General features: G+C 46.1%; 1 protein-coding gene across 1 annotated transcript in view; it reads left to right on the top strand.

Annotated features, from left to right (window-relative positions):
• Window positions 1-11754, top strand: part of hpf1 (histone PARylation factor 1) — a 24506-nt gene that overhangs the window by 6119 nt on the left and 6633 nt on the right. The window contains 1 exon segment of the mRNA XM_070441925.1: window positions 9272-9275. Coding sequence (XP_070298026.1) covers window positions 9272-9275 — 4 coding nt within the window.

The following is an 11754-nucleotide window of genomic DNA, read 5'->3' as shown; positions in this document are numbered from 1 at the left end:
AGCCTTGGCCTTCAACAGATTGGTCAGGGGGGACACTACTACCGAAAAGCTTTTACAGAAAGCACGGTAGTACCCCGCCATTCCCAGGAAGCGCATCAGTTCTTTGTGGAGGGCTGTGGGAACTGCTTCACAGCCTGAACCTTGGCTTCCACGGGACAGACAAATCCCTGACCAACAACTTTGCCTAGGTATGTGACTGTAGCTTTGGCAAACTCACATTTTGAGTTCTCATTGTTAACTTTTCTATAAATCAGTGCAAGGTCTGAAAGTGGAATCAGACTTTTTGACCAAAAGACAGGGTGAAGCACAATTTGAACAACATGGCGCCACAATACCATTGTCCAACATAGACTGCACCTCTGTTTCCAGTTTCAGTCTCTTCTCCTCAGACACACGATTAAAATCTCTGTTTGATAGGCTTAGCAGCTCCGATGTCTATATCATGCTCAATTAAGTGGGTTTGCGACAGAGTGTCAGAAAACAAAAACAGGGTAGTTTCTAATAAGAGCTACCAATTCATCACGTTTCTCAGAGTCTAAATGATCTACCAAAACCCCAAGGTTTTGCAAAGTCTGGGGAGTTTTTCAACCGACCTTGTAAGACCTGGTTCGGCTTACTTGTGCGCTGACACGTATGACAAGTTTTAATAAACTGAGATACATCCCGCTTTAAAACGTGGACAGAAAAAAAATAACGAAATATGCGATCATAAGTTTTACGAACACTCATATGACCCGCCACATCACCATGTGAAGTTTGCAACACTTTATTTCGCAAAGTAGTAGGTTACAACTATTTGAAAGACTGGTTCTCCTAGACCCTGGTTCTCCTAGACCCTGGTTCTCCTAGACCCTGGTTCTCCTAAACCCTGATCATAGTGTGGGACCCATTTCCTGACCAACAGCACCATCAAGAAGAAAATAACACGGAGCACTATTCATCACCACTGAATCAGGAACCACTTTATCAAACAGATCAGCTAAAGTAGTATCGGCCTTTTGCTCAGCCATCGATTAATCTCTAGAACTAGTCGACTAGTTCTGTCTGGAGTTTGACTGGCAACTCCAGACTTTCTGGCTTGCTCTCAATCTCCTTACGAGAGGCTGCGCGGGTAAACGCACAAACTGTAAATACCTCAGGAGACCGTTCTGATCCGGTAGATCCCCTTGCAGGGGACACTGAAGGGTGCTTCTTACAGATGTTTAGTTTGCCATCTGCCCACACCTTACTACCCGCCGAGTCATTTCCCCAAAATCATGTGGACTCCCTCTACTGGCAACTGGGGTCTAACCCCAAACATCTACATCACCCTCTACTAGACCACATTTTAGGGTAACTTCATGTGAAGGACAGGAGAATGGAACTAAACCCATACCAAATACCATTACACAACGGCCAGTATCAGACTCTTTAGAGAACGGCAAAACAGATTCCAGAATAAAAGAATCTAAAGCTCCAGTGTCTCTTTAAGATCTTGATTGAAACATTTTGGTTGCCATCTACCAGGGACACTATACCATCTGAAGGCTGAAAAATCACAGCGGGAAGACAAAGAATCAAACTCAACGAGTGGCTGAAACAGCTCCCCCTGGTGGTCAGAGGCTGTAACAGGAGCTGCCATCACAGCAACTCTACTTCCTGATGGCCTTCTTCTTCAGTGCACAAATGAATATCCTCAACCTATTTCCTAAGACTGGTGACGGGTTCAGCTGATCAGGCATCAGCCATCTATTGAGTGCAACACTTGGAGTATTAGGATTACAGTTGCCTTGCTTAAAGGCACTCAACCGGATTTTTTCTTCACCTAGTTGGCTCTGGATTTTTGAAGCCAGCGAGCGTTTTTCGGTTACGTGGCCCAACGTTGCCTAACTACTGGGGGTGGTTACTTATGGTCGTGCTGCTTAGAGTTTACATTATGGGGTGTTGTGTGTAGTGGGAGAGAATCCATTTTGAATTTCAGGCTGTAAACAACAAGGCAAAATGTGAGATTGTGCATGGGGTTATGAATTCTTTTACTGAGATGCACGTGTATATGTTTCCGCCAGGCTCCACTACATTCCTTAGCACCTATGAACAACCTGAGTTGGAAATGAAGTGACACACTTGTTTTTTGCTCACCAATCAGCACTGTTGGGGTGAGCCCTCGGGCCAGAGTCTCTTTGAAAACACTGCTGGAGACGCCTCAGAGAAGACCTCCAACGTGCCGGCTCGCCTTCCACTTCTTCGGCACTTGACCCGTTGGAATCTGAGCAAGAACAACATACCAGCTTCTACCCAGACAGACATGTTGCTGGGCTCCTGATTAATTGCTCCAGTGGTGGAGAGAGACGATGCAACCATCATCAACGAAGACAGGAGTTATAGTGAATTCATTGTGGCAGTGAGACCACAACAGTAGAGGTGGTATCACCGTCTGCCAGCAGATCATAGCCGTTTTCCAGTAGCTTTCATGTACTCGACCGGCTGCACTCTGTCTCCACAGGGGGAGCCTGTCTGCAGCACGCCGCGTATAGTCTTCAGGGCCATCGTGGGTGGTCGAAAATCAGAGCCCCCACACGTGAGCCTACTCGCTTAAGGTGGAGAGGGTGAAGTCATCAACAGCTGGCGACCTCTCACCTTCACGCGCTGGTTGCTCTAGTCTCGCGATTGTATTACCATACTGCAGGTTGGTCTTTGGCAAGGATGGGTGGAGGGAGGGAGAGGGAGGAATGCGATGGATAGTGGTAGGGAATGTGGCGCAGGGAGGGGGAGGAAATGGTGATGGATGTTGGAGGGAATGTGGAAGGGAGGGGGGAGGAATGGATGGTATGGTTTGGAGGGGAGGTGAGAGGGGAGGCATGGATGGATGGTTGGAGGGAATGTGGAGTGGAGGGGGAGGAATGGAAATGGATAGATGAGCATGGAGGGATGTTGGAGGGAGGGGGAGGGTAATGGAGTGGATGATGTTGGAGGGATGTGGAGGAATGGATTGATAGATGGAGGGAGGGGGAGGAATGGATTGGATTGGTTGGACGGGATGTGGAGGAGGGGGAGGATATGGATAGAGTTGGTTGGATTGGGTGAGGGGGGAGGCTGTGTGAATGCGAGTGGTTTGGGTAGGGATGTGGAGGGAGGGGGAAAGCGAATGGAATGGATAGATAGGGGCGGGATGGTGCGGAGGGAAGGGGGAGGAATGGATTGGATGTGGAGGGAGGGGGAGGAATGGATGCAGGTTGGACGGGATGTGGGGAGCAGAGGGGAGGATGTATGAGATGGTTGGGAGCGCGCATGTGAGCGGAGGAGGGGGGGAAGGGATGGATGGTATAGGCTGGATGGGTGGACATGTGGATAGAGTGGGGGGGAGAGAATGTGATGGATAGATTGGAGGGTGTGGAGGGAGGGGGAAGCAATATGGATTGGATGGTTTTGGAGGGATGTGGAGGGGGGGGAGGGACTGGATGCCATTGGTTGGAGGGAGATGTGGAAAGTGGAGGGGGGGTGTGGATGGAGGTGTGTTAGTGTGGGGGTATGTGTGAAGTGAGAGGGGGAAGGAAAATTGCATCCCCCAGGACAATAGACTTACAGAGCGAGAGGCGTATGATGTTGGACCACTCCGACCACACGAACGCGCGTGGAGCCCCCGCTCGGTGTGTGCGGATTAATTTGCTGTCTGATAAGAGCTTGAGACAGGATAATCCTGCAGTGATAGCCTAAGGTTCTAGTGGGTTAGTGCGTTATAGCCCGACAGAACGGACTCCGATTGCTATGGCACGAGTGGGGGGGGTTGTGTTATCACTGCTGACTGACAGGTTGCGACACACGACACGTACGATCGCACGACTCAGCGTCGTGACTGGTCTCCGGGGGTACGGTAGAATGCGGTTGTCGGTTGCAATGTAGACCCACATAACTGGACGAGCGATGGGTAACCTGCTTGGGGGCTTTAGGAGATAGGGGTGATATGGTCGTTATATGGGGAACAGAGCGCAGGGAGACTGAACGGCAGTAGTATGAATGGGATACGCCATATGGGCCGAGTAGCAGAGAGACACTAGTCGTGACGGATAGCGGAGAGACGAATGCTGGAGAGGGGAATCGCGGATCGCTTGTTGTTTTTTCGGTTTGGAGGGATGTTGGGCGAGGGTAGGGGGGGAGGTGGTAATGCGGGATTTGGATTGGGTTGGGATGGGGACTCTGTGGGAGGAGGTGGGAGGAAATGGGATTGATTGGGTTGGATGGGAAGGGAAGAGTGAAATGAATTGATAGACCTGGAAGGGGAATGTTGGACCGGAGGGGGCAAAGGAATGGTACGTGCGATGGTATGGACCAGGTGGAGGTGGCGAGGTGGGCGGGGAAGGAACTGGATGGGATGGGTTGGCAGGGATGTAGAACACGCTCGGGGAGAGGACAGTAAAGGATATGCAATTGGTCTTGGCAAAGGGATGTGGAGGGACGGGGGGGGGGTGTGAATGGGGATGGTGTAGACGAGGGTCTTAGTGGGGGGAGATGGGTGAATGGAGGATTTCAATCGCGAATGGATGGTTCGCGGCAATTCCGGGAGGGGCGAGGGGGACAATTGGGACTTGGGATGGTTGGGAGGGGTGCTCGGAGGGAGGCGACGAGGATGGAAGGGATAGTTTGGGATGTGGGATGCTGCGTGAAGGGGAGGGGGCCTGAAAATAGGAAGATGGCTGGTAGATGTTGGTTTTTGGAAGGGATTGGTATTTTGAGAGGGAAGGGTGAGAGGTTGAAATGGAATGGAATTCGGATGTGGGAGTGGGTGATTAGTTGTGGGAGAGGACTTTGGGAGAGGAAACGGAGGGAAGACTGTGTGACGCGTAGTTTGGGACTGATTAATCGGGATTGTGAGTTTGGTTGGCGGGAAGGGTTCACGGGGATGGAATGAGATGTGGATAGATTTGAAGGTGATGTTGGATGGGAAAGAGGACCGACGGAGGAATGGGGATGGATAGATGGATTGGGAGGGAGAGGAATTGGAGGGAAACTGTGGTGGTAGGGGGATAATGGAATGGATGGTTGGAGGGATTTGTGGGGGAGGGCGGGGGCGGAATGGGTGCCATTGTCAAGTAGTTTTTTTTCTAAATAGCTCCTGAATGGTTATTGTTTTTTAATGTGTGCTGTGAATGTTGTTATGTGTGTAAGACTGTATACATTTATCAATCTTCCGCAGCCCTGAGGGAATTTATATTCTATTTTAGAGGCACGCCTTGACATCTGGACAGGGGAGACAGAGACAGAATGGAGCTGGGAATATGATCGGAGGATCTAAGAGTGGTTGACAGTGATGAAGGGACTGACTTCGAACTAGGAGAGGGGGTGAGAGATAGGAAGGACATCTACCAATACGCTTAGGTTGGCCATGAGGAGGGAGAGATTAGACCGGAGCGTGTGGTAATTAGGATCACCGAATTGGCCTACAAGTCTTGGTTGGGCACGACGCGTCATCACCCTACGGCGACACGCAATGTGCCAGCTCTCAGGCATAGCTTATAAGAAGCCGCAATATTTCAGTAAGGGAAGATCCATGGCTGTTCGGACAAGGCCAGAGCACTGGTTGTTTTTTAGGACGTTCATCACGGGGTGTCACCGAAGGCGTCGCTCGGGTGCCCTACCAAAACATAGGACAACCTCTCCTTGTCCGCAGCTATCGAACCACTTCGTTACCTATCGCCCTGCAGGACTCGATTCCACGTGTGCCTCTAGAGTGGACGGCCAGTAGAGGGTGGTGGGCTCTCCATTCCTTGATAAGAGGAACACGCGATAGACCAGACAAAGTACCACGATTTTTCCAGAAATTACAAGAAATCTTAAGCTCCAGGTGTCTTTTAGAATTCTTAGGGATGTGGGAGTGGATAGGACAGCAATTGGTGGACTTCACTTCCACTAGCCACGGCTCCAGAGGACGATTCGTTCAGGGACACTTTCAATATAACACAAACGACCAGCAACGACAGAATTGCGTCTAATCTGGACGCTACGATGCACGCAGGAACTATGGAAAAACAATCACAGGCGGCAGGGAAGACACAAAAGAAGGATCAGACACAGCGCATCACAATCCTCCAGAAGTGGGACGACCTGGAAAACTAAGAACCTTGCATGGGCACGAGGCCTCAGGTGGCCTCTTCCCCTGGTCGGGCAAACACAGGACAGGGGGTGCGGGCTTGGAGGGTCGGAGCACACGAGACCAGAGCCTGCGGAAGAGAGGAGAGAGAGTTAGCGATAGGTTTGATAGTGGGGAGACGTGGGGATTACGAATGGCGAGCCAGGTGTTTAGTGAGACAAAGAGAAATCGCGGAAATTCGAGAGCGGGGATTCAGTGAGAAGCAAATATGTTCTTACATATAGACCCCGCTTTCGGATGAAGGGGATGCAGCCAATCATCAGCGGCAGGGAAGTTCATGGTTAGATGAAGGCATGTAAACAGGCTAGAGGGGGAGGGTTAGGGCTGGAGGCAGGGGTAAGGAGAAGGTTACCGTCCAATAGCCCGTAGCGTTAACGCGGACACATGACCCCCAGGTCTGTACGCACAATGCCCACATTTCCCTTATTCCAGGTAAATTAACTATTCCTAGGGCGCGATTCTGTTGATGTGGTTGATTTAGTTTGAGATTGGTGAATGATTTATTTTAGAGCCCTGTGGCTGTGGTTTAACGGTAAACTTTCCGCAAGTCTCTATACCACCGATAGATCACGGTTCTTAATATTCCTTGGATAGTATGTTGGGATGGGATCTTTTTTTCCTTCTTTCTTGCAAGGTTGGCATTTGGGCCATTACAATAATATGCACGCAACAAATATTCACTTTGATGCAATTAAGACTTTTCTCTGTGTTCTAAATGATATTAGCTCATACACGTCTGCCATGTAGTGTCAGTGGGGTGTGGTTAACTAGAAGCTGAATGTTTTCCTCGTCCGTGCTTTTTAGACCTTGGTCAACGTCCGAGAGGGTTTCTCTAATGTAACCGAGGCAGATCCCCCTTCACCAGAGCCGAGTGGATTGGATTGTGCGTTTCGTCTCTCCTAAGCACCTATTGCGCTCTCATGGGTCGGGTACTAATTTAACACGACGTATAGCATGGCTTTTGGTACGAACCATAGGGACAATAACAGCAGCACATGACTGACCGACGCTAGGTCTACACAGCCTGGTTACGGATGGAGATAAGCTCTTATGGACAAGATTATGGAACAGGACGGTCTATGTTGGTTATTATTGAAGAGGTTATCGAGCATGTAAAAGCATAAAGGGGAGATTGCGCAAATATTTTCTAGATAATTAGTTTCTTTAGATGTTTGGGTTTATATTCTCACTGTGTTTTAGTAAGGCGCTGTGAAAGTGTTTTGGAGACACGATGCCCTGTACTTAAATCTGGGGGTCATACTCTACGTTTGAGCTTGTTTTTCATCATTAAACGTCGTAAAAGATAATTGGCAATAAAACAATAAAAAATTAAAAAAAAAAAAAAATGGTGATGAATAAATAAATAGAGCATAACTGGCCCTAGAATTTCACGATAGGGTATCTTCTTGTGTTGAATTGGCTGATGATTGTTGGTCATCTAGTCCTTTTTGTTATTGTATACCATCTGTAGTACTTGCTTATAGAGAGTGTCTGGCTTAAGTGACCTTAATGTTCCTTTGTTTTTGAGTAGCAGGTGCTTCTAGTGGCCCTTAGCCGCCTTAGTAGACACACGAGGTCTAGCCGTTAGTCCTGTGTCGCTTGTTCTGTCAAAGTTTCTGTATGACTTACTTGTTTGTTATAGATGTGGTGATGAGGAACCAGTTTGATAAACCAACTAGCCTGGAGAGCCATCGACGTTCCACTAACAAACCAGGACGAACTGTCCCCTCCTGCTTGACCCACTGTCGGAGGCAACCATCACACTGGTTGCACACCTTCCCAGGGTCAGTATAACCAGATACCATCCTCATTCCAAGCAATTCCAGGATATCATCCAGACATTTTTAGCACTACGCGACGGGGGTCCATAGAAATACGGGAGTCGCACATATTAAAGAGAGAAAGATACTTGCGTAATTAAAACATAGAACGTAATGTCAACACATATGTTTCTTACATAGTGGTCTAAGGATCTTTGGTTACATATTTATTAGCTCAACATAGATATGTTATATTTATTTGGCTGCATGATATTTTTCTCGCATGCCATACTTGTCTGTTCTTCTGTCTATATGTCCCCAGCACCAAGGTCGCGTCTGAGCCTGGATTTGAGCCAACAATGGGATCTGGTGATTACTATTTCTATTACTCAAGTCAACGATTCATAACTGCCCTGTAGCATAGATTCAAATAATGGAAGGACCAGGGCATCAGCACCATACACTCCCCATTATTTGATCTCAATCAATTTACGTTTTCATGGCGGAGAGCTGGGTCAGTGCGACAATGAACAAATGAATGAACACTGGGTAATGTGAAGAGATAACAAAGGGTAAAAAAGAAAACACTTATATAGTGGAGAATTAGAAGATAATGTAGATTTTACAGGTTTACATTATGATGAAGCAACTTTAAGCCAATCATTTACATTTTAGTTCATTTAGCCGAGCTTCGGTTAGGATTCGGCCAGAGCCACTTACGAGCACGGTGAGTGAAGACTTACATTTTTTTAAACTCTTTTTTACATGGTCCCTCGTTGGAATTTCGAACCACATACCCCTGTGCCGTTAACGGTTTGGCATGTGGCTGAACCTAACTGAAGCCCACAACGGATCATAAACCATGTAAGTGCCTTTAACTATCGGTTATACTTAGATCTAGTTCTTATGTCTTTTCATGGGCATGCATGATATTACATGTTTAGAATTTTTTCTCATTGTTATACCCTCCTCTAGATATGATTTGAGGTTGGTTTATTTTTACCTTTGTTTAGTTTCTGTATTGGTTTATGGCTACTGGTATTATCTTTCGCTTCTTTTCAGAAAAGGCGGTCATGTTGGTATTGATCTTGACAGGTTCGGTCCTTGGTAATTTGGACATTTCCGGCACGGGACGTAGGTTAAAAATCTCCTTACTGATACCCACGGTCCTGGTTGAGGGTCCTGATTAGAGGGTAAGGGTTGTTGTAATGTTTCTCTGCTGCTTACAGAGGTTCCATATTTTAACACTCCTCTTGCAGTAATGAGCTTAATGGAATTAGTGAAATGTATGTCTATTGAATAAGATTTTTCAATGAATTATTTGAAAGTGATTCTCAATATCCTTTTTTTCTGTGCCCCATCAAACCTATGGTTGGTTAAACAAAAGTGCAGTTATGGTACCTAGAAGTACATGGGCAATGGATTACGACACAGTAATAACCTATGAGTACTTAGGTTTCTCCTCCTCTCTTTCTTCCACCATAGTAACCCTCGGCTCTTGGCTTTCCCCCACAGGGTCCGTTTGTCCACTCGAAGGGTGTACTAAGCTTCCGACTTGTCCCCACTACCTTCCACTACCATGTCCCGGCACCAACTAGAGACAAGAACGTTCCTTTCTACGTGCCATAGCCCAGCCAATCACTCAGGAGTCCGTATCTCCACCAGCGCCACCAGGTGCAGGTCCAGGATATTCAGTCAGTCCCCTGCCCTTTTTAATAAGGGGGGACCGACGGAAGGACAGGTGCAAGACATACCATCGCACAACACACACAGTCGTCGGCGAAGAGCACAGACCACAGCCGGCACCACTCCTTTCATGTTAAACAGACAACTATAGAGTTCCCCTACATGGGTCAGTTTTTTTTAATGGAGCCAAGCACCTGGCCCCGTTGCCGCTACATCAATTCAAGCCCACCCATTCCAATACGACGCTAAGAAATCTAACACATCCAGGACGAATATTTTCTTATTCGTGCACCCGATCCCATCCTTGCTAAGCCCCATTGTCTGTCGAGAGCCCTTTGGATTTTCTCCGTCTATTTTGTCGGCTAGCGACTATTACTATCGATGAACGCAACTTGTAGCTAAAAAATTATTTGAATTAATGTCAGAAACCATATAATTTGATGAGCCTTGCAGATTTTCAGATCTGTGAGTTTGTTTGTAATTATATGGACTTTTCAGAGGCTGAGTACTAAAGTGTATGCTATTATACCCCCTCGATGGCATGTAATTATAATTTGTCCTGCATGTTCTATTCAAACATTGAATAAAAAGGAAACCAATAATTTTGAATTAGATTTTAGATGATGTTCATATCTCTATTATAGGATTGCAAGGCACATTTGACAAATTCAAGATGAATTTCATTACGAACCCTTCTTCCCACTCATAAGATTGAAGAATTCTACTATAGCCGACAATGCAAAACCTACCTCTACAAGTTCAATATGGTTTTTTAGGTTTTCTGCAGAACATCATGATGGACAAGTTATTCGATGGGATATAATTTGTAAATCTTAAATGAAAACAGTCTGCTCCTGGTGAATTAATATGCCTATAAATAACATGGTCTTTATTTCTCCTCACAAGGGATAAATGACGTAAACATAGCGAGAGTAAGTTAGCTCGTCGAATAAAGCCTTATCACCATACTATAGACTACTCTCTCTACCCCCGCACTTTCAATACAACTATGTATTCTCGTAAAATTCAAGATATATCTACAAGATGTAACGTTCTATATACAAAGCATTAAAGATTAATAAATTACTACGTTAGTATGAATATGCCGGGCATAATTATCAACAAAAGCGTAATGGTGGGAGGCATAATCTTATGGTAGGCATAGCTTTAATGTGTAATGTACTATACAAGAAGAACTTGAATCCCACTGTTAACACAGTCAGTATCAAGTAGTATGAAAAGATTAAGAAGACATGATGTCCAAACGAATGTGGTGCGGGATAATAATATAAAAACGGAACTAGTCTGACACAGGTGGACATAATTGAATTGTTTGTTCAGCACGCACAACAAGAGACGGGTTGCTCTGATTATTACGCTTCTCACTTTGTAGCGTTGTGGCCGTTGTAAAAGCCTACTGCTCCTTACAGACGCCACGGTAACTAAAAATGGGAATCTTTCCAACAACAACAAGCTCTGGTTTGTAAAAAAATCCTTATAATATTTTGATTTATAAGACGCTTTCCCGAACCCGCAGATATTAATATGTTTTTCTGGAGCATACCGCTGAGTTACGAACCCACGGGTTGAGAAAAATAGTTTTCAACTCACCCGCCAGCTAGTGTTTTTATGGGGCGGGTACAACCAGCGGGAGACTGGATGGGTGTAATCAATACAGAACCGATAGCCAGCCACAGGTCTCTAACAAACAAACAAAGAACTCCAAACATCCTGTTAAGTTGAAGGTAGCAGTTCTCCTCCCTGATTCATTTAACTCTAATCTGACCATATTGTTTGCTATTTCGATGGTAAGTCAATTGGAACATGTTTGATATTACAATCCCATCTAGTCTCGAAAAAATATAATAAAAAGAATGGAAGATACAGAAGGATATAATTAAAAGGGTCTGCTACGCAGGGGAACCAAACGTTCTGGCTGAGGCCTTTGAAAAGAAGCCTCGACAAAGAAGGTTGACGTACTATTTGCCTAGGAGTAAGTTAGTTTTATGGTCATGTCACTTGTTTGACTCAAAAATGGCTTTTATGTGTTAGCCTGTACTCATCTGCAAGGTCATGGCTGCATCACTTGGAGACTTCACTTTAGCGTTCATTCGTTTGTTTTCTCGTATGTAGCAAACCTGGTCAGAACAGAGAATTCTTGAACTGTTCTATACACAATCAAAT

The sequence above is a fragment of the Salvelinus sp. IW2-2015 genome, unplaced genomic scaffold (genome assembly GCF_002910315.2).
Source record: "Salvelinus sp. IW2-2015 unplaced genomic scaffold, ASM291031v2 Un_scaffold5189, whole genome shotgun sequence".
Classification (NCBI taxonomy): domain Eukaryota; kingdom Metazoa; phylum Chordata; class Actinopteri; order Salmoniformes; family Salmonidae; genus Salvelinus; species Salvelinus sp. IW2-2015.
The sequence above is the reverse complement of the archived record's forward strand: the minus strand, read 5'-3'. Positions and strand labels throughout refer to the sequence as shown.